The 23751-nt window shown below is 43.1% G+C and overlaps 1 protein-coding gene across 1 annotated transcript; it reads left to right on the forward strand.

Annotated features, from left to right (window-relative positions):
- Positions 1-1891: 1891 nt before the first annotated feature.
- On the forward strand, positions 1892-16238 carry LOC119877289. Its single transcript, XM_038565230.1, has 4 exons — positions 1892-1928; positions 3440-3873; positions 14766-14853; positions 16022-16238. The coding sequence occupies exons 1-4, from the start codon at positions 1892-1894 to the stop codon at positions 16108-16110; spliced, it is 648 nt and encodes a 215-aa protein (XP_038421158.1). The 3' UTR covers positions 16111-16238.
- Positions 16239-23751: the final 7513 nt, after the last annotated feature.

The following is a 23751-nucleotide window of genomic DNA, read 5'->3' on the forward strand; positions in this document are numbered from 1 at the left end:
CCTATACTAATTTCAGTTCTCTGCTCAAACTCTTCTCTTTCTTATTTCCATTACTTTCTTAACCCCCACCCCATATTCTTCTCCTTCATGGCACTTACATCCACCTGAAATCTCACATATTTGCTTGTTTAATTATTTATCATGTATTATAGGTTCTGTGATGACAGTTTTTTTTTTTTTTCTTATTGTCAATTGCTGTGTCCCCAGGTCTAGAACCTTGCCTGGCAGATAAGAACATTTAGTGAATATTTTGAAAAGCATGAATCAAGGAGCACTATCTTAATTCATATTCAAATTATTTCTGTCTTGGAGTGGAATAATCGTATTGGCCTTGCTGACTCCAGTTTCATATTCTCCAGCTTGCTGACTAAATGGTATTTTAGCTTTAGCCTCTACTTAGAATCCTTTAATTAATTCCCACTACTTGCAGAAGATGCTTCCAGTTTCTTCTTATAATTACCGAGATCATCAAGGTTCGGCTCCAGCTTCAATTTTAACTTCTTTTTCAAGTTATTCCCCTTATTTAAATTTATTTCAATTTGTTGCTCTAATAATATGTTTCTTTAGCCTTAGTAAACTGTTTTCAGTTCCCCACATGAGCCTTGCTTGTCATACCTCCGTACTTTTGCGCATTCTTTTCCCTCTCCGTGGGATATCATTCCCCACCTTATGACATGAGAACACCCATACATCCAGGAGGACTGGATTGCATGCTCATCTGTTCCTTCTCCTAGCATTATGTTCATGGCATTGAAAATATTTCTTTTTAGTACTGGACTCCACAGGGCAGGACAGAATGCTTTGTCGTGCTGTTGCTAACTGAAGTGGCAGGCACACTGTATGTGATTGATAAATATTAACTGAAGATTTTTGTATAGAATTCTAATATTATTTCTCAAGATTCTTTGTTAAATGTGTTGTTTCACTTCACTTTAAAACAAAATCCGTTTACTGCTGCCATAGAGAAAGAATCAGTATTTCCCTATTCTTTGGCATGTAAATTAATACTAATTTGAAGTAGGTTGAAGGGTTGGCTAAGCACTTCAGGTGGAAAGAAAAAAAAGGAAGCATCCGCATTGCACTCTTTGGATTCTTTCTTGCTCTCCAGTAATTTTAAAAGACCATGAATGTCCTCGCATTTGACTGATTTATGCAAAACATCAGTTTCAAGTTTCTTAATGACTACATTTAAGTTCATGAAAACGTGATGTGTAGGTGGTCACTTTCACAAATGTGACATCAGCTACTTCTACTGACATTTAATTCTCTACCTGACCCTCATTCAACAAGCTCTTGGGTTGTTCTCATCCCAGTTCCTATGTGGAGCTTCTAGGACTTCTTAATTCAGAGTCATTATCAATGACTTCAGCGTTTTGCTCAACTTCCTTTGCATTTCTCCAGCTTGCTGCTGCTGTGATTTCCCCAGGGTGACCATGTAAATGAACTTGAACTTGTGAGTTCAGCACTGGTGAGCTGAACTGAGAACCTCCTTTATTTTTTCAGAGATTTTTATTTCTTAAAAATGCTGTCAGCCACGCAAATGTCAACTCACATAGCTTTCTTTATTTGAAGTTCGAGTCTTTAATAATGGTCTGTCCTTGGGGTCGGAAAGACTATGAACCCAGACTGCATGGGTTTAAGTCCTGGAAACCACTTCTTAGTTCTGTGACCTTGGGAAACCTGCTTGAGACACTGAAGTGAATGTGTCGGTTTCCTTCTGTAAGATGGGGTTCATAATACTAGTATGTGCCTAAAAGGACGACGTGAGGATTGCACAAGTTAATGATTGTGAATTGCAAAGAATGGTTCCTGGCACATAATGAAAGCTGATATTAGCCCTTCGACCTAGTCCCTGTGCTGAACACTGAAATGAGACAGTGAAGAAGACACTATGTCCTCTGTGGTCACAGAGGTCACATTCCTGTGGGGTACAGACATTGAACAAATAAACCTGAATAAATACCTAATTGCATTTTATGATAAAGCCTGTGAATAATTTAAAAAAGGAGGACGGGGAGGCATAAAAGGATACTTAAGGCAGAAGTCTCTGAAAAAGTAGCTTTAAGGAACCTAAAAGATGAGGAGGAGTCAGCCATGGGGAAGAGAACATTCCAGGCTCAGGGAACAGCATAAATCAAGACTGGAGGGTATTACGCTGAGTGAAATAAGTCAGTCGGATGAGGACAAACATTATATGGTCTCATTCATCTGGGGAATATAAAAAGTAGTGACAGGGAATAAAGGGGAAAGGAGAAAATAGGAGTAGGAAATATCAGAAAGGGAGACAGAACATGAGAGACTCCTAAGTCTGGGAAACGAACTAGGGGTGGGGGAAAGGGAGGAGGGCGGGGGTGACTGGTGACAGGCACTGAGGGGGCACTTGATGGGATGAGTCCTGGGTGTTATTCTATGTGTTGGCAAATTGAACACCAATAAAAAATAAATTTACAAAAAAAAAGGCCTGTAGGTGGGAAAGAGCCTGGGTATTAGGGGAGGTAAGAAGGCAAGTGGAGCCAGAGCATAGTGAGAAAGAAGGGAGGCAGATGAAGTTGGAGAGCAAATTGATGGGCCTTTTAACCATGGCAAGGAATTTATTTTGAATCTACGTTCAGTGGGAATCCAATGAAGAATTTGGTATCTGTTGTTTATTACATGAGGTTTAGAGAAGGAGCCAGATAAATAGAAAACAGGGTACATTATAATTCTTTGTTATTTATGGCAACAAATTTTGATTACACTTACAAAAACGTTAGGCAATTTAGAAGTTTTTTTTTTTTTACTTGAAAATAACCTCTATAGTTACCTTCTTCAATTTCTCTGGAGTTGTTTCACAAGCTTTGGTAAACCTACATTGCTCACAGGATTTTTCCTATCTATCAATAAAATCCGTGAATTCGTGGGTCAAAATTCCCTGACAACTTCTTCAGTGTGTCTGGGCCTGTTTGGTGGGGGAACTTATTCCCGAGCAACTTATTCCCACGCACAGAGGCAGCCCCTGCGGCTCCGGCTGACAGCACAGGACAAGGGCTGCGGCTCACCTCTTTCACCCCAACCCGATTCCTTTGTTTTTGAAGAATGTATTTATTCACGATAGACACACAGAGAAAGAGAGAGAGCGAGGCAGAGACACAGGCAGAGGCAGAGGCAGGCTCCACGCAGGGAGCCCCACGCGGACTCCACCCCTGGGCTCCAGGGTCAGGCCCAGGCTGAAGGCGCGTCAACCGCTGGGCCGCCCGGGCCGCCCCCAATTTCTTAAAAGCTGCGCGGGCAGACAGTCACCAGGCCCTCTCCAGCTGTGCTCGGTGCCACGCAGGCGGCTTCTTGACTGGCTCGAAGCATCTAAGCAAAAGTTTGCGGGGGGGGGGGGGGGGGTCCCTGGGGCCACGTTAAGATGCAACCGGCGCGCAGTTCACATCACTTTGAAAACAAAAAAAAACAGAAAATCGCTTTGAAACTGCCGAACTGGGATCCTGGGCCTCACTCCGCAGGCCTCGGAGCGGGCGTCAGAGCCAGGTTTTGCAGTCCTCTCGCCTCAGCTGCGGCCCCGCGACCACAATTCCAGGTGCCCGCCAGGACCCTTCGAGCCCCGACAGCCCGGAAGCGCCTGACCACGCCTACCCACTGCGCCTGCGCGAGGCGCCCCCTCCGGCGAGCGGGGAGACTGGCGCTGGGCGGGCCGAGAGGCTCGTCGCGCCTGCGCGAAGGCCCCGGGGAGCAGCGTCGTTACTTTCCAAACGACTGGCGGGAACCGTTGGAGGCCGTGCGGTCGCCGTCTGGTCTGCCGGGCAGCAGCGCGCTCCCTCGTCCCTAGGCCTGGCCGTGGCGCCGCAGCTCTCCCGCGAGCAGAGGCGGAAATCGTGGCCCAGTTCTTCTGTGAGTCCCCCTCCCGCAGGCCAGAGGGCGGGGACAGCTGAGGCCAGCGGCCCTGGAGGCCCGGCCGGCCCGGAGGCGGGGGCCGGGGGTGGGGGGCGGCTCTGCTCCAGCGCCCGCCTGGCTGGAGAATCTAATCTAGGCGCCTTGCTCCTGGGGGAGCGGGAAGCCCAGGTGCTGCCCGGCCTGCCTCGCGCCGCGCCCCTGCACCAGCAGCCTTGCGGGAAACTGCGGATCCCACAGGCCGCCCAGCCCGGCCGCCCGGCACCACCCCGAGCGGTGGAGCCCAGTGCACTTTGAACAGCCCATCCACCAAGCTTTGATTCCGGTACTGAGGGCGATGGGCTAGATTTAGGACCAGGCCATGCTTGTACCCTCTGATAGACTCTGGCAGGAGAAGAGGAGGGAAAAGTGAGGGAGAGGCTTGCTCTGGAGCATCCGACCGGTTAATCAATCAATAAAATAAAAAATAAAAATAAAATGTTGACAGAAAAAAAATCTAAATTCTATATTCAGCAAAATATCTTTCATAAATGAGAGTAAAGACAAACTGACAAGGTTATTATATAACTCATAGGGAAATTCAAGTGATCTAGAATTTGCAAGTGATTTTTTAAAAATAATAAAGTTGGAGGATTTATTCCATTTGATTTCAAGATTACAAAGTTAAAGTACCAAGGCACTATAGTAATGGCAGAGAATAGACATTCAGATAAATGGAACAGAAATGACAATCCAGAAATACATCAATTACATAACCAATTGATTTTTCAACAAAGATGTCAAAAATTTAAGGCTTGGGGAAAGATTGTCTTTTTAGTAAACTATGCTAGAATAATTGGATATACACACACACACACACACACAAATGGACCTCAGCCTTCTCATTACACCATACCTGAAAAATAATTAAAAATAAACATAGGAGCTAAATCTTTTTTTTTTTTTTTTATGATAGTCATACACAGAGAGAGAGAGGCAGAGACACAGGCAGAGGGAGAAGCAGGCTCCATGCATCGGGAGCCCGACGTGGGATTCGATCCCGAGTCTCCAGGATCGCGCCCTGGGCCAGAGGCAGGCGCCAAACTGCTGCGCCACCCAGGGATCCCAGGAGCTAAATCTTTTAAAATATAAGGGAAGGTCTAGAATCTAATTTAGGCAGAGATTTCTTAGGCAAGACATAATAATAAGCCCATAAATGAAAATTTTGTTAATTGGACTCCACCAAAACCAAAAATTTTACTTGTCAAAGGACACTACTGAAAATGAAAAGGCAGCCACAAAATGAGAGAAAATATTTGCAAAACATACATCTGACTAAAGGTAGATCCAGACACATAGCCACAAAATATACAAAGAACTTGTATAACACAATAACAGGAGAAACTTTTCAATTAAGAAGTGAGCAAAAGAAAGACACTTCATAAAAGAAGACACTCTGGCTAACAAGCTCCTGGAAAGATACTCAACATCATCAAGCATTAAGAAAATGCAAACCAAAATTATAAAATACCAGTATGGAACCATTTAAAAGGTTAAAATAAAAAGGCTGAGAAATCCAATTATTGACAAGGATGTAGAGAACAGTGGAAGTCTCCTATATCTCTGGTAGGAATGCAAAACACTGAAATCACTTTGTATAATAGTCTGGAAATTTCTTTTTTTTTAACTTATTTATGATAGTCACAGAGAGAGAGAGAGAGACACGCAGAGGCAGAAGCAGCTCCATGCACCGGGAGCCCGACGTGGGATTTGATCCCGGGTCTCCAGGGTTGAGCCCTGGGCCAAAGGCAGGCGCTAAACCGCTGCGCCATCCAGGGATCCCTAGTCTGGCAATTTCTGAAAAAGTTAACCATAGGGCGCCCGGGCGGCTCAGTCCCTTAAACATCTGCCTTCCACTCAGGTCATGATACTGGGGCCCTGGGATTCGGCCCGCATCTGACACGTGGGCAGGTGCTCTCTCTCGTTCCCTCTCAAATAAATAAATAAAATCTTAAGGGAAAAAAAAAACATACAGTTAACCATGTGTCTACAGAAACAATAGCAAAAAATTTAAAAACTAAAAAATAGTAATGTTTGGCAGTGTTTTTAAAAACATATGTAGAAGTAAATTGAACGCAATTTTTGGCACAAAGAATGAGACAGGGAAATGGAAAATCCACCTATGCGAATTAGCATAATACTGTTTGAAGGGGATGATAATTCATTTTATTTTTTGAAGATTTTATTTATTCATTCATGAGAGGCGAGAGAGAGAGAGCGAGAAAGAGAGGCAGAGGCACAGGCAGAGGGAGAAGCCGGCTCCAGGCAGGGAGCCCATGCAGGGCTCGATCGGGGTCCCCAGGGTCACCCCCCGGCTGCAGGCGGCGCAAAACCGCTGGGCCCCGGGCTGCCCCGAAGGAGATGAGCACCTAAAAACGACAGCCCCTATGGACCCGTAGTGTTTCCTTTCTGGCTCCAAAAATCGTTTCTTTCGTCAGCTGAGAAAGCTTCTCCTAGGCTGCTGCTGCAGGCTCCTCCGGGACTTGGGCGCCCGCACAGCCGGCCCCGCGGCGCTGGGGTGACCCCCGGCCTCCGCCCCCCGCCTGCCAGGCTGGACGGCACCTTCCCCTGGGGCCCGGCAGGGGGGGGCAGCAAGTTCTCCAGCCTTTCCTCCTGTTCTCCGGGGCCTCTGTCCGAGCCGCCTTCCAGGGGGTCCCGGGGGGCCGGACGGTCCGTGAAGGGGGAGCCTGGCAGGGAGACCCCCGGACGGCGAGCTCTCCCCGCGCGGCCGCCCACTGCGAGAGCGGCTGGGGTGTGCAACAGCACGTGAACCCCACGGCTAGGCCCGCGGCCGCACCGACCACAAATCTGCGTCCAGGCAGAGGCTTCCGGCCGCAGGCGGGAAAGCGCCGGCTTCGAGCTTGCTTCCTCCCGCACGTCGAAGGCGAGCGCGGCTGCAGGCTCCGCGGGACCAGCTCCAGACCCGGGGACGCCCGCCTGAGCGGAAGCAGCTCCGCTCCCACAGGCCTCGAGCGGCTCCGGCGCCCGCCGGCTCCGAGGAGCGACTGCGCACGCGCAAGTCGAGAGGCGGGCGGGGCCGTCGGGCGCCTGCAGCTGCCGGCGCGTGCGGGGCGCGGCGGCAGGGGCTCCCCGGGAGAGAGACCAGGGCTTCCGGGCGGCCTCCGAGATCCCGGGGCCGCGTGCTGGAAGCCTGCCTGAAAACACCCCGCCAGGGCCGCTCCTCTGCCGCCGGCTCCTGCCCGGCCACTGTTCGGGGCCCTTGGCCGCACGACGGACGGAGGACGGCTCTCTGTGGAGCAGCGCGCGGGCTCCCCGGCTCGCGCCCCCCCTGCCCGGGGCCTGCGGCGCGAGGTACGTGCGGCTCCCGGCCCTGCCTTCCTGTGGGCGCGACGAGGGGGAAGGTGGGATCAGGTGCGTCTCTGCAGCCCCACGAGGAGAGGGTTTTCATACAATTGGATGACAGGATGTTCCGCGGGAGGTGGAGGAGGGTACAGCGATGGCGGTTTGGTTTTGGCAGAGACTTTTTAAAAGTTCAGCTATAAGAATGAATCGAGACAGGGCATTCGTATTTAGATGGAGTGAATTCACCTGCCAAATCCATCCCATTAAAGAAAAAATGTGGGCAGCCCGGGTGGCTCACGGTTTAGCGTGGCCTGCAGCCCAGGGCGTGACCCTAGAGCCTCGGGATCGAGTCCCGCTTCGGGCCCCTGCCTGGGGCCTGCTTCTGTCTCTCTGTGTCTCATGAATAAATAAATAAATAAATAAATGAATAAATAAATAAATAAGATCCTTAAAAGAAACAAAAGAAAAAAAGTTAATGGTGTTTAGGAGAAGAGGAGGGAAACTGAATTTCTGGCCAAACACCAGTTGGTCATTACTGCTGAGCTTTACCACACAACTGTGTGTTCTGCTCTACCCTTGGTTTCAGTGCCCTCAAATACCATCACAAGTCAGGGGTGGGCTGCAGCTCTGGGAGTGTCCCTAACAATTCCCCTTTCTTTTAGGAGTTTGATGTCTTTCAGGATTTTCCTTTTTGTCGGTTAAAGCCGCTCACGAGATGGCATGGGTGGTGGGTTAGGTGGGGAAGTCAGATTGGTGTGGCCAAATGTGGAGAAAATTCCTAAAGACAGGATGATCAACAACAACAACCACAAGAGAAGACACCTGGGTGACCCAGTGGGTTAAGCCTTTGCCTTTGGCTCAGGTCATGATCCCAGGGTCCTGAAATGGAGCCCCGCATCAGGCTCCTTGCTCAGTGGGGAGTCTGCTTCTCCCTCTCCTGAGCTTGTGCTCTCTGTCACTGTCTCTGCGTCTCTCTCAAAGAAATAAATACAACCCTAAATAAAAACAGACAAGAAACAACAATAACGACAGGAGGAGCAAGATGGCGGAAGAGTAGGGTCTCCAAATCACCTGTCTCCACCAAACTACCTAGAAAACCTTCAAATTATCCTGAAAATCTATGAATTCGGCCTGAGATTTAAAGAGAGACCAGCTGGAATGCTACAGTGAGAAGAGTTCGCGCTTCTATCAAGGTAGGAAGACGGGGAAAAAGAAGTAAAGAAACAAAGGCCTCCAAGGGGGAGGGGCCCCGCGAGGAGCCGGACTGAGGCCGGGGCGAGTGTCCCCAGGACAGGAGAGCCCCGTCCCGGAGACGCAGGAGCTGCACCGACCTTCCCGGGGGAAAGGGGCTCGCAGGGAGGTGGAGCAGGACCCAGGAGGGCGGGGATGCCCTCGGGCTCCCCGGGACAGTAACAGCAACTGCGCGCCCAGGAGAGTGCGCCGAGCTCCCTAAGGGCTGCAGCGCGCACGGCAGGACCCGGCGGGACCAGGAGCAGCTCGGAGGGGCTTGGGCGGCAGCTCCGCGGAGGGGGCTGCGCGGCCCGGGAGCGCGAATCCAACAGCGCAGGCTCCGGAGCACAGGGCGCCGGGACACAGCCCAGGATCCGGCCTCCCCCGGGACAGGCAGAGGCCGGGAGGGCCCAGGACAGCAAGGACGCTCCTGCCCCAGCTGAGCAGAGCAGCGGCCCCGCCCCGGAGCCTCCAGGCCCTGCAGACGGAGTTCCTGCCGGAGCTGAATCCAGGTTTCCAGAGCTGCCCCGCCACTGGGGCTGTTCCTCCTGCGGCCTCACGGGGTAAACAACCCCCACTGAGCCCTGCACCAGGCAGGGGCACAGCAGCTCCCCCAACTGCTAACACCTGAAAATCAGCACAACAGGCCCCTCCCCCAGAACACCAGCTAGACTGACAACTTCCAGGAGAAGCCAAGGGACTTAAAGAACACAGAATCAGAAGATACTCCCCGGTGGTTCTTTTTTTGTTTGTTTGTTTTTGTTTTTGTTTTTGTTTTGTTTTGCTTTTTGATTTGTTTCCTTCCCCCACCCCCTTTTTTTCTCCTTTTTCTTTCTCTTTTTCTTCTTTTTTTTTTTTTTTTCGTTTTTTTTTTCTTTTTCTTCCCTTTTTTTTTCTCTTTCTCTTTTCTCTCCTTCTTTCTCTCCTCTCTTTTTCTCTTTTCCCCAATACAACTTGCTTTTGGCCACTCTGCACTGAGCAAAATGACTAGAAGGAAAACCTCACCTCAAAAGAAAGAATCAGAAACAGTCCTCTCTCCCACAGAGTTACAAAATCTGGATTACAATTCAATGTCAGAAAGCCAATTCAGAAGCACTATTATACAGCTACTGGTGGCTATAGAAAAAAGTATAAAGGACTCAAGAGACTTCATGACTGCAGAATTTAGAGCTAATCAGGCAGAAATTAAAAATCAATTGAATGAGATGCAATCCAAACTAGAAGTCCTAACGACGAGGGTTAACGAGGTGGAAGAACGAGTGAGTGACCTAGAAGACAAGTTGATAGCAAAGAGGGAAACTGAGGAAAAAAGAGACAAACAATTAAAAGACCATGAAGATAGATTAAGGGAAATAAACGACAGCCTGAGGAAGAAAAACCTACGTTTAATTGGGGTTCCCGAGGGCGCCGAAAGGGACAGAGGGCCAGAATATGTATTTGAACAAATTCTAGCTGAAAACTTTCCTAATCTGGGAAGGGAAACAGGCATTCAGATCCAGGAAATAGAGAGATCCCCCCCTAAAATCAATAAAAACCATTCAACACCTCGACATTTAATTGTGAAGCTTGCAAATTCCAAAGATAAAGAGAAGATCCTTAAAGCAGCAAGAGACAAGAAATCCCTGACTTTTATGGGGAGGAGTATTAGGGTAACAGCAGACCTCTCCACAGAGACCTGGCAGGCCAGAAAGGGCTGGCAGGATATATTCAGGGTCCTAAATGAGAAGAACATGCAACCAAGAATACTTTATCCAGCAAGGCTCTCATTCAAAATGGAAGGAGAGATAAAGAGCTTCCAAGACAGGCAGCAACTAAAAGAATATGTGACCTCCAAACCAGCTCTGCAAGAAATTTTAAGGGGGCCTCTTAAAATTCCCCTTTAAGAAGAAGTTCAGTGGAACAGTCCACAAAAACAAAGACTGAATAGATATCATGATGACAGTAAACTCATATCTCTCAATAGTAACTCTGAATGTGAACGGGCTTAATGACCCCATCAAAAGGCGCAGGGTTTCAGACTGGATAAAAAAGCAGGACCCATCTATTTGCTGTCTACAAGAGACTCATTTTAGACAGAAGGACACCTACAGCCTGAAAATAAAAGGTTGGAGAACCATTTACCATTCGAATGGTCCTCAAAAGAAAGCAGGGGTAGCCATCCTTATATCAGATAAACTAAAATTTACCCCAAAGACTGTAGTGAGAGATGAAGAGGGACACTATATCATACTTAAAGGATCTATTCAACAAGAGGACTTAACAATCCTCAATATATATGCTCCGAATGTGGGAGCTGCCAAATATATAAATCAATTATTAACCAAAGTGAAGAAATACTTAGATAATAATACACTTATACTTGGTGACTTCAATCTAGCTCTTTCTATACTCGATAGGTCTTCTAAGCAAAACATCTCCAAAGAAATGAGAGCTTTAAATGATACACTGGACCAGATGGATTTCACAGATATCTACAGAACTTTACATCCAAACTCAACTGAATACACATTCTTCTCAAGCGCACATGGAACTTTCTCCAGAATAGACCACATATTGGGTCACAAATCGGGTCTGAACAGATACCAAAAGATTGGGATTGTCCCCTGCATATTCTCGTACCATAATGCCTTGAAATTAGAACTAAATCACAACAAGAAGTTTGGAAGGACCTCAAACACATGGAGGTTAAGGACCATCCTGCTAAAAGATGAAAGGGTCAACCAGGAAATTAAGGAAGAATTAAAAAGATTCATGGAAACTAATGAGAATGAAGATACAACCGTTCAAAATCTTTGGGATGCAGCAAAAGCAGTCCTAAGGGGGAAATACATCGCAATACAAGCATCCATTCAAAAACTGGAAAGAACTCAAATACAAAAGCTAACCTTACACATAAAGGAGCTAGAGAAAAAACAGCAAATAGATCCTACACCCAAGAGAAGAAGGGAGTTAATAAAGATTCGAGCAGAACTCAACGAAATCGAGACCAGAAGAACTGTGGAACAGATCAACAGAACCAGGAGTTGGTTCTTTGAAAGAATTAATAATATAGATAAACCATTAGCCAGCCTTATTAAAAAGAAGAGAGAGAAGACTCAAATTAATAAAATCATGAATGAGAAAGGAGAGATCACTACCAACACCAAGGAAATACAAACGATTTTAAAAACATATTATGAACAGCTATACGCCAATAAATTAGGCAATCTAGAAGAAATGGACGCATTCCTGGAAAGCCACAAACTACCAAAACTGGAACAGGAAGAAATAGAAAACCTGAACAGGCCAATAACCAGGGAGGAAATTGAAGCAGTCATCAAAAACCTCCCAAGACACAAGAGTCCAGGGCCAGATGGCTTCCCAGGAGAATTTTATCAAATGTTTAAAGAAGAAATCATACCGATTCTCCTAAAGCTGTTTGGAAAGATAGAAAGAGATGGAGTACTTCCAAATTCGTTCTATGAAGCCAGCATCACCTTAATTCCAAAGCCAGACAAAGACCCCGCCAAAAAGGAGAATTACAGACCAATATCCCTGATGAACATGGATGCAAAAATTCTCAACAGAATACTGGCCAATAGGATCCAACAGTACATTAAGAAAATTATTCACCATGACCAAGTAGGATTTATCCCTGGGACACAAGGCTGGTTCAACACCCGTAAAACAATCAATGTGATTCATCATATCAGCAGGAGAAAAACCAAGAACCATATGATCCTCTCATTGGATGCAGAGAAAGCATTTGACAAAATACAGCATCCATTCCTGATCAAAACTCTTCAGAGTGTAGGGATAGAGGGAACATTCCTCGACATCTTAAAAGCCATCTATGAAAAGCCCACAGCAAATATCATTCTCAATGGGGAAGCACTGGGAGCCTTTCCCCTAAGATCAGGAACAAGACAGGGATGTCCACTCTCACCACTGCTGTTCAACATAGTACTGGAAGTCCTAGCCTCAGCAATCAGACAACAAAAAGACATTAAAGGCATTCAAATTGGCAAAGAAGAAGTCAAACTCTCCCTCTTCACCGATGACATGATACTCTACATAGAAAACCCAAAAGTCTCCACCCCAAGATTGCTAGAACTCATACAGCAATTCGGTAGCGTGGCAGGATACAAAATCAATGCCCAGAAGTCAGTGGCATTTCTATACACTAACAATGAGACTGAAGAAAGAGAAATTAAGGAGTCAATCCCATTTACAATTGCACCCAAAAGCATAAGATACCTAGGAATAAACCTCACCAAAGATGTAAAGGATCTATACCCTCAAAACTATAGAACACTTCTGAAAGAAATTGAGGAAGACACAAAGAGATGGAAAAATATTCCATGCTCATGGATTGGCAGAATTAATATTGTGAAAATGTCAATGTTACCCAGGGCAATATACACGTTTAATGCAATCCCTATCAAAATACCATGGACTTTCTTCAGAGAGTTAGAACAAATTATTTTAAGATTTGTGTGGAATCAGAAAAGACCCCGAATAGCCAGGGGAATTTTAAAAAAGAAAACCATATCTGGGGGCATCACAATGCCAGATTTCAGGTTGTACTACAAAGCTGTGGTCATCAAGACAGTGTGGTACTGGCACAAAAACAGACACATAGATCAGTGGAACAGAATAGAGAATCCAGAAGTGGACCCTGAACTTTATGGGCAACTAATATTCGATAAAGGAGGAAAGACTATCCATTGGAAGAAAGACAGTCTCTTCAATAAATGGTGCTGGGAAAATTGGACATCCACATGCAGAAGAATGAAACTAGACCACTCTCTTTCACCATACACAAAGATAAACTCAAAATGGATGAAAGATCTAAATGTGAGACAAGATTCCATCAAAATCCTAGAGAAGAACACAGGCAACACCCTTTTTGAACTCGGCCATAGTAACTTCTTCCAAGATACATCCACGAAGGCAAAAGAAACAAAAGCAAAAATGAACTATTGGGACTTCATCAAGATAAGAAGCTTTTGCACAGCAAAGGATACAGTCAACAAAACTCAAAGACAACCTACAGAATGGGAGAAGATATTAGCAAATGACATATCAGATAAAGGGCTAGTTTCCAAGATCTATAAAGAACTTATTAAACTCAACACCAAAGAAACAAACAATCCAATCATGAAATGGGCAAAAGACATGAACAGAAATCTCACAGAGGAAGTCATAGACATGGCCAACATGCATATGAGAAAATGCTCTGCATCACTTGCCATCAGGGAAATACAAATCAAAACTACGAGATACCACCTCACACCAGTGAGAATGGGGAAAATTAACAAGGCAGGAAACAACAAATGTTGGAGGGGATGCGGAGAAAAGGGAACCCTCTTACACTGTTGGTGGGAATGTGAACTGGTGCAGCCACTCTGGAAAACTGTGTGGAGGTTCCTCAAACAGTTAAAAATATACCTGCCCTACGACCCAGCAATTGCACTGTTGGCGATTTACCCCAAAGATACAAATGCAATGAAACGCCGGGACACCTGCACCCCGATGTTTCTAGCAGCAATGGCCACGATAGCCAAACTGTGGAAGGAGCCTCGGTGTCCGTCGAAAGATGAATGGATACAGAAGATGTGGTTTATGTATACAATGGAATATTACTCAGCCATTAGAAATGACAAATACCCACCATTTGCTTCAACGTGGATGGAACTGGAGGGTATTATGCTGAGTGAAGTAAGTCAGTCGGAGAAGGACAAACATTATATGTTCTCATTCATTTGGGTAATATAAATAATAGTGAAAGGGAAAATAAGGGAAGGGAGAAGAAATGTGTGGGAAATATCAGAAAGGGAGACATAAGGTAAAGACTGCTAACTCTGGGAAACGAACTAGGGGTGGTAGAAGGGGAGGAGGGCGGGGGGTGGGAGTGAATGGGTGACGGGCACTGGGTGTTATTCTGTATGTTAGTAAATTGAACATCAATTAAAAAAAAAAAAAAAGAAACAACAATAACAAGACCGGGTCCCAGAGATTATTCCAAAGAGCAGCACGAAAGTCCCATTTATCTGAAGTGTGTCTTCTTATCAAATAATTTGAATTTGCTGTGGTCAGGGTCTGTAGAAGTCTTCATGGGATCATGGATTACACAGGACTGGAAGGGACTTTAAGAAATAAAGTAGGTTTTGTACTGGACTTAAAAGAAGAGTTAAGAGTTCATGGGGTACGAAAAGGGTCTGATTTTCATCTAGATTTCACCTTCCACTCCAAAAAGTCCAAAGCCAAAGTGGCAAAAGTAACTGAGTAAAGCACACATATGGGGAATGCCTTTGCTCAATTTTTCCCTTGTTTTTTAGGAAGACCAAAATGATCTTTTGTACTGCAAGGTGCTAACACTTGATATAGATGAAAATCTACATAAACCAGCATATCTCTCTGCAACAGGTAGGTACTATTTAAATGTCTTTTAGGGAGAAAGCATAAGGTCTGAAGCTTGGCCGTGTCTTTAGCTTCTTTCCCAATATCTAGGCTTTGCCATCCAGGAAAAACCCATAGCAGTGTACTAAATCAAAGTAATTGATTGCTTTACCGAGTGGTAACTTGAAAGTTTAGAGAGTTGGACTTCTGTGGTTATTGTTTGTATAAATAATGTGTTTTATGAACCATAGTGATATGTGATAAAATCTCATAAACACCTATAGATGTACTCAAATCACCTTAGATTAGGTAGTGGACTTTTATTAAAAGTTCTGTACGTTTGCTTGTAGATATCCTGGTTGATTACTTAGAATCCTGGTAGCTTCTGAGCAACAGTTTTTCTAAGACTGAAGCAGTAGTTATATAGTTTAAGAATCCAATCAGTAGTTTTATCCTTATTCTGGATACACTTCCATTATAAACAGTTGATGGAAATATACACACACACACACACACGTGTGTGTGTGCATATGCACACCCAGGTCTATACATAAAAGCCATTATCCCTCAAACGTTTTTCATCTTATTTATAAGCCAAAACTGAGTACTATTGAGGAGCATATGGTTCTCTAAAAATCTATTAAGGAAAAATTTGGATTTAAGGGAAATAATTATCCATTAAATTCTCAAAACATTCTCGAAGCACCTGGGTGGCTCAGTTGATCAAGTGTCTGACTCTTAATATCAGCTCAAATCATGAGTTCAGGTTCTTCATTGGGCTCCATATAAATAATAATAAATATTATTAAAATAATAATAATAATAAAATAAAAGGAAATTCTTAGAACATTTTCAATCTAGACTTTACCCTTAAGTGGAAAGAATGGAGAAATTTAATATGTCCAATTTTTTAAATCATTTTCCCTCTGTTCTGTGCAAGAAAAACCAATAGAATTAATGTGGTATTGATGTTATTTTCTTATTCTAGTTAGCTTACTTTAATAATATCACTTAATATTTTCTTTGCTTTTATACTAAGTTTCTGAGTTGTTCATGTACAATGAATGTATCTGTGTTGTGATTTCCTAGTTTCTTCATGGAATGTACTATTTTATTTCTGGATATCTGATCATATTTAAATGCCTTAAACTTTCCTGGTCAAAGAGTAACTTCTTTTCTCTTTAATATTCTGCAGAGGAATTAAGCAGATTCTTACAGGTTGAAATGTTTAAATATGTCTTCAGAACACTCATGGGAGAAACAGTAGCTCTGTCACATTTTTAGCAACAAAACACTTAAAAGAATAGCTGTCCAACAAAACTAAACCTGCTTGTGAAGTCCACTAGAGTTGATCCCATCCTAAATTACTTGGCTACATTAGTACATTCGTATAAAAAAGAGCAAAACATAACAAGAAGGTAAGATAGCTGTGTCTGAAACGCATGAGGTACTGATATATATTAACAGACATCAGTTTCTTTTCTTTTTTTTACAATAAATTTATTTTTTATTGGTGTTCAATTTCTAACTTGTGCTTTCAAATTATGAAAGGGAATTTGAGATGCTTTCTATCTCGTTTTTGGAAAATTTAGGATAATTTTAGAATAGGTTAGATTTAGAATAGGGTTTTTTTCTTAGTTTGAAGAAATAGTTGAAAAAGTAAATAGGAATTGTGTGCCATGGCCCCTCCTCCATCCACTGGGTCTCAGAAACAGCGTTCTGCTCTTCCTCTTGGCTTACGGAAACCAAGTTTCTGTACTTGTGCCGCTAGGTGGACACTGTGGGTGGACAGGGAGGGACAGAAGGAACAGAATACACAGACTTCTCTTTCCATTTCAGTTTTCTATCATCAATCAGCTATGAATGACCAAGCCTTGTTTCTGCCCACTTGCAGCCCCCTGAAATGAGGCTGTAAGAGAACACCCCCTCCACCCCCCGGCAACATTCACAAATTGATAGCTTCTGGGTCACATTAGAATGTTTTAATTTTTTTAAATTCAACTTTGCTTTTTTTGTTCTTTGCTTGTTTTAAAGTAAACTTTGTATTCAAGTACTCGTCATACTTGAATACAGAATGATACACAAATCAAGATGCATTATATTAATTGGAACTGATCACATCATGGGGAAATCGGCTGGGGCCTGAGTGGCAGTTATAAATTCCAACTGCTTGAGTCCTTGATGAACATTGGTTTACTGAAAGGTGTTAGGACCAGGTTTTGCCAAATTCTAGAACTATTCTCAGATTGTCTTATGTGCCTTTATTCTGTAATTACATTGAGGCTGCTTCAGATCTTTATTACTCCAGTAATATAAAATTGTATAGTCACAGAATCTCCCAGTTACTATTTCCTGCAAATTAATTGGCTACCTTCAAAGGCTGATGAACAAGATACCTCTTAATGATTGTAGTATTGAGTATTGTGTGACTACTGAGTATAGCTCCTGCACCCCTCCCCACTTCTTTCTAATGCTGATTTTCATTCAGGTAATTTAATCTTTCACATGACCATATGCTTTCCTAATCCAATTACGGTAATTTCTTTTAAAATTGTATTTAAGTTCTACTTAACATACATTTGCAATATTGGTTTCAGGAGTAGAATTCAGTAATTCATCACTTACATACAACACCCAGTGCTCATCCTGACAAGTGTCCTCACCACCCATCTAGCCCATCCCCGCTCATCTCCCTCCAGCAGCCCTCAGTTTGTTCTCTGTCGTTAGGTCTCTTATGGTTTGTTTCATTCTTTCTTTTTCCCCCCTTTTCCCCCCTTTCCCATATGTTCATCTGTTTTGTTTCTTAAATTCCACATATGAGTGTGAAATCATATAGTATTTGTCTTTTTCTTACTGACTTATTTCACTTAGTGTAATGTGCTCTAGCTCCATCCACATTGTTGCAAATGGCAAGATTTCATTCTGAGTAATACTCCATTGTACATAAAAGAATGCATATTCTACTTTGGGATGAAATGTCCTGAATATACCTGTTAAGTGCATCCAGTCGAGTGTATCATTCAAACACTTGTTACTGTCTTTGTTTTAAAATCTAGTTTGATATAAGTTTGGCAACCCTGGCTTTGTTTTGCCATCCATTAGCATGATAAGTGGTGCTCCATCTCCTTAGTTTCAATATCAGGGTGTCTTTAGGTCTAAAATGAGTCTCTTGTAGGTAGCATATAGATGTGCCTTTTTTTTTAAAAAAAAATCTATTCTGATACCCTATGTCTTTTGATTGGAAATTTAGTTCACGTGATCCCTGGGTGGCGCAGCGGTTTGGCGCCTGCCTTTGGCCCAGGGCGCGATCCTGGAGACCCGGGATCGAATCCCACGTCGGGCTCCCGGTGCATGGAGCCTGCTTCTCCCTCTGCCTGTGTCTCTGCCTCTCTCTCTCTCTGTGACTATCATAAATAAATAAATAAATAAAGGAAATTTAGTTCATATACATTCAGATTGCTTATTGAAAGATATGAATTTCATGCCACTGTGTTACCTATAAAGTTGGTGTTTCTGGTGATGTTCCTTTCTAGTCTTTGTTGCTTTTTTTAAAAAAAAGATTATTTATTTATTTATTCAGAGAGAGAGAGAGAGAGAGGAGGCAGGCAGAGAGGCAGAGACACAGGCAGAGGGAGAAGCAGACTCCATGCAGGGAGCCTGACATGGGACTCGATCCTGGATCTCCAGGATCACACCCTGGGCTGCAGGCAGTGCTAAACTGCTGGGCCACTGGGGCTGCCCGTCTTTGTTACTTTTGATCTTTTTTCTCCACTCAGTTCCTCTTAATATTTCTTGCAGGGCTGGCTTAGTGGTCTATGAACTCCTTTAGTTTTTGTTTGTCTGGGATACTCTTTATCTCTCTTCCTATTCTGAATGACAGCCTTGCAGGATAAAATATTCTTGGCTGCATATTTTCCCCATTCAGCACAATTATGGTAATCTCATTGTTCTTGGCTGCTCATATTTTAGAAACAGGTATGATGCATTTCTGGTCAATGAGCTATGAAGTGGAATATTCTGGGAGTTCAGGGAAAAACTTTATCATAATTAAAGAGACACAAAAAGACAGCATTTTTACTGGGTATCTTTTTGTCACATATGGTGTAAGGTAGTTAACATAAGGATAAGCCTATATCCTGAATAATGCAATATAGAAAAATGGAAAGATCCTTGATGATGTTGTTGAGGCACTGAATTAAGCAACCCTGTAGCTACCTAACCGCAGAATTTCTTGTATGAAATGATCAATTTCTTAAGATGTCAGCTAGTTAGGCCAGGATTTTCTGTTTCTTGTAGCTGAAATCTTCCTAATGAATACACTATGGGAACCATTTCATTACTGAATAATTTACAATTATAAGATTTATCAGATTATGTAGAAAGGTTTTTATCTCAGCCTGTCTTGCAGAATAAATTATCCTAGAAAGGAGAGGGAAAATTGGATGATGGTAGAAAGATAAAACAGAGTAAGGTTAAACAACAAAAAAGATGTGATGGTAGCCGAGACCAGGAGTCAGAATGTATTCTAACACATTCATTTAGATTAAAATGTTATATATATCCTAAGTCTATAGGTATATGTAAATGTTTCCTCTAAGATTGTGCAGATAGTTCATATAGTTTGTGCTTCTGATGAATCTCGAGTACTTTCATGTTTCTTAAATTGCTAAACCTAAATTATTAATCTTGTGTTTACTCAACAAAGTCCTCTTATCTACCATTTATTGAGCTTAGCTTCAATAAACTTTGAACATAAATTAAAGGTTTCTGTGAACTAAGCTGCTCTTCTGAAACTGATTTTTGATCTCAGTATAAGCAGGAACAAAGAATACTGGCTTAAATAAAAGGCAGGTAGGGATCCCCTCCTCTAGCCATCTCCCACCAATGTGTCCCAGAGCCCTGAGAGTGGGACAAAGCTCTTTTTTTCTGGAGGGAGAACCCTCTCTGGCAGTTCCTTCTCAGTTGCTTGTGATCTACTAGCCTCTGGAAGGGGAAGGGCAAGGGCAAGATGTGCAGACTTCCTATGTTACTTTCCATACTTGTACTACTTGAAGGGCCAAGGAGAAGGGTATTGTGGATCAAATAGACACAAATCCTGACTATATATTTAGAAATGCTCAGCATAGTTGGTTTGAATTTAGAGACAAAGAGTTTTTCATTGTGATCAGGTTCCTATTCCGTTGGAGGCAGGTATCTTATCTGTCCACCTGTCTGTCTATCCACCTATAGCTTCCTAGTTCAGCCTCTCTGGTATGTTCTAATCTGCCAATGAAAAGGAAACAGTTACACCATCACATCATTTGATAGGAACTTTATATTACAAGTTAGAAGTCATAAAGGAGGAACAGAAATATTTTTTAGGATAAGTTAGATAAGTAGAAGATAACTTCTCTAAAGTCACATGTGCCAGAAAATATACATAGGTGTTTAGAGTCCTGGGGAGAGTATGGGAGGAGAGGTAACCTGTTGGCTAAACAGTGATGTGGCATTAGCCTAGACCAAGACTGCTGACTCTGATCTACAGGCCAGATCCTACCTGCTGCCTGGTTTGTGTTTTTTTAATGATTTTATTTATTTGTTTGTTTGTTTGTTTATTTATTCTTGAGAGACATAGAGAGAGAGAGGCAGAGACACAGGCAGAGAAAGAAGCAGGCCCCATGCAGGGAGCCTGATGTGGGACTCGATCCAGGGTCTCCAGGACCATACCCCAGGCTGAAGGTGGCACTAAACCGCTGAGCCACCCGGGCTGCCCTGCTGCCTGCTTTTGTATGGTACACAAGCGAAGGGAAGGGTTCAAAATTTTTAAATGGTTGAAAAAAAATTAAAAGAATATTTTGTGATACATGAAAATTGTATAAAATTGAAACTTTAGGTTCCATACATGGTTTTGTTGGCGTGGAACCGTGCGCATTTATTTACATATTTTTTTCTGGCTGCTTTTGAGATAGGAAGGCAGATTTGAACAGATATTATAGTCCTGCAACAAAGGTTAAATATTTACTGTCTAGCCCTTTACAGAAAGTTTGTTAACCTCTGACCTAGACCACTGCTTCTCAACCCTTAATGTTAGTAAATCATTTGGAGATTTTGTGAAAATATATAGTTTCTGATTCGGTAGGTCAAGGGAGCCTACGTGTCTGTATTTCTTTTTTTTTAGATTTTGTTTATTTGTACATGAGAGACACACAAAGAGAGGCAGAGACACAGGCAGCGGGAGAAGCAGGCTCCATGCAGGGAGCCTGATGTGGGAATTGATCCCCAGCTTCCAGGATCACGCCCTAGGTGGAAGGCAGATGCTAAACCACTGAGCCACCCAGGGATCCCAGTGTCTGTATTTCTAATGAGGTAAGGACCGCATAGTAAGTGGCGAAGCTCTAGTGCAGGACTAACACACTTATTGTTTAAAGAGCCAAGTAATAAATGGTTCACAGTCTGCAGCTTATTCAGTCCTTTTGTTACAACTATGTACATCTGCTGGGTAACATAGACATAGACAACATATAAAAGAGCAGGAGGGGCTGTGTTCCAATAAACATTTGCAGAAGTAGGCTTTGAGCTGGAATTGGCACGAAGATTTACTTTAGCATTCACTGGCCTCAGCTGTTTAGTGTGGGTGTCCGTTAAGTAATAGACACAGTCCTACCCTCAACTTGCTTACTAGATTTATAACATATTCCAGTAATGATGATAAAGACAGCAGTTAACTTGTATTGGGTAATTATCATATGCCAGGCTCTATGTGAAGCACTATGAGCCATCTCTTATTTAATTACCACAACAAATCCTAGGAAGCAGATACCATCATTATCCTTGCTTACAGATGAGAATACTGAGCTTCAGAGAAAAAAAAAAAAAACTAAAAGCTGCCAACAGCAAATCAGTGATGGGCCTAGGGTAAGGCATAACTCATGATTATTGAATGACTGTTGAATTATTAGATGACTGGATCAAATCTGTGCATTCATAGGAGTTCCAGAAGCTGGAAAACCAGACTGTGACTATACTGGCTTCCTTCATTGTGAGGCCTGGATCTAAAGGACCTGAACAGTGAAAGATAAGACATCTATTTAGAGGCAACATTGAAGGTAGGTGTCAGAAACTGGATTTGAGTCATGCCAGAGCATTCTTTTTCATGAAAGACTTATTTAGTACCTTCACTGCATGTTTTTGAAGTTAAGGCTCATAGAGATCTCAGAAAGCACATTTTTCATAGTTTTGGGATTTTCCATGCTCCAAAATTGAAATCGCTTTACTTTATAATAACATGTTATTTTAGGCACCAAATAAGTATGGCATTTTGCCTTCCTTGTGTACTTTGGATTTTTTTATATAAATTTATTTTTTATTGGTGTTCAATTTGCAAACATATAGAATAACACCCAGTGCTCATCCCATCAAGTGCCCCCCTCAGTGCCTGTCACTGAGTCACCCCCACCCCCTGCCCACCTCACCTTCCACCCCCCCCAGTTTGTTTCCCACTCATTTTTTCTCCTTTCCCCTTTATTCCCTTTCACTATTTTTTATATTCCCCAAATGAATGAGACCATATAATGTTTGTCCTCCTATTGACTTATTTCAATCATACAATAAATGTCCCTTCTAACCACAGTGACTGAAATTAAATTTCTCCTTCCAAATTCTATATTTTTTTCCTTCCTTCTTAGCTGCAATTACTAACATAGAGAGTAGACCTTGATTCTGGCCTAAATATAAGATTACTTTTATCTGTCTTTACACTGTTATTTCCATGTAAATGAATGTTTTTAGGTAAGATGCCTATCAGTGTAACTACATTATAATAAATTAATAGGTCCCTGAGAGAAAACATGTTGTTAATAAAAATGCTTTGGAAAAAACTTTCTGGAGTCTCAGACACAATGTCCTTGGACTATAGATATCATATAAAGATGAATAAGTATGCCATTTTTTATAAATCACCTGTTGAAAAACTTTTATGTCATTGCTTTGATGAATAATAATAGGTTCCATTTTATAAGCAGTGTAGGTACAGGGCAAGGAGGAATATGTCAACATTTTCTAAGTCTTAAGTATCAGTCTTGATATGCCTAGGTGGCTCAGTGGTTTGGCGCCTGCCTTCGGCCCAGGGCAAGATCCTGGAGACCCAGGATTGAGTCCCACATCGGGCTCCCTGCATGGAGCCTTCTTCTCCTTCTGCCTGTGTCTCTGCCTCTTTCCTCTCTCTCAGTGTCTCTCTGAGGCAGAGACACAGGCAGAGGGAGAAGCAGGGTCCATGCAGGGAGCCCAATGCGGGACTCAATCCTGGGTCACCAGGATCATGTCTTGGGCCAAAGGCAGATACTCAACCACTGAGCCACCTGGGGATCCCATGAATAAAAAAAATCTTAAAAGAAAAAGAATCAATAACCTTAATTTTTTAGGTGGGGAAGGAAGTTAAATATGACACTTAAATAGGAAATCACATACTTACAGATTCTTAAAGCCAGAATTTAGGATGTTCTAATCTAGCCATCTCTGTACACTCCTATTTTTCTATGTAAGTCCCAATTGATTAAGTAAAATTGTTAAAGTCATTTGCTTCTTTAACACAAATATGTTAGTTTTTCTCCCTGAATCTGGGAATATGTATTGGTTTCCTAGGGCTGTTATAATGAAGTACCATAAGCTGGTGGCTTAAAACAACAGAAATTTATTATCTTGCAATTCTGTAGTTTAGAAGTCTGAAATCAATGTATTGGTAGGGCCACAGTCCTTCTGAAGGATCTGGGGCAGAATTCTTTGCCTCTTCATAGGTTCTGATGAAGGCCAGCAATTCTTAGCACTCTTTGGCTTGAGATATATATCACTCCGATCTCTGCCTCTGGCTTCATATGGTGTTTGTGACTCTGTCTTCACGTTGCTGTCTTCTTAAAAGGGTATCATTTGTTTTGGATTAGGGCTCCACTC

The sequence above is a fragment of the Canis lupus genome, chromosome 19 (assembly GCF_011100685.1).
Source record: "Canis lupus familiaris isolate Mischka breed German Shepherd chromosome 19, alternate assembly UU_Cfam_GSD_1.0, whole genome shotgun sequence".
Lineage (NCBI taxonomy): Eukaryota > Metazoa > Chordata > Mammalia > Carnivora > Canidae > Canis > Canis lupus.

Coding starts and splice junctions, on each gene's coding strand:
- LOC119877289 (XM_038565230.1), top strand. CDS start 1,892: ATGTCCTCTGTGGTCACAGAGGTCACATTCCTGTGGG. Junction 1,929..3,439: donor AGAGGTCACATTCCTGTGGG/GTACAGACATTG, acceptor AAAAAAAAACAG/AAAATCGCTTTGAAACTGCC. Junction 3,874..14,765: donor AATCGTGGCCCAGTTCTTCT/GTGAGTCCCCCT, acceptor CTTGTTTTTTAG/GAAGACCAAAATGATCTTTT.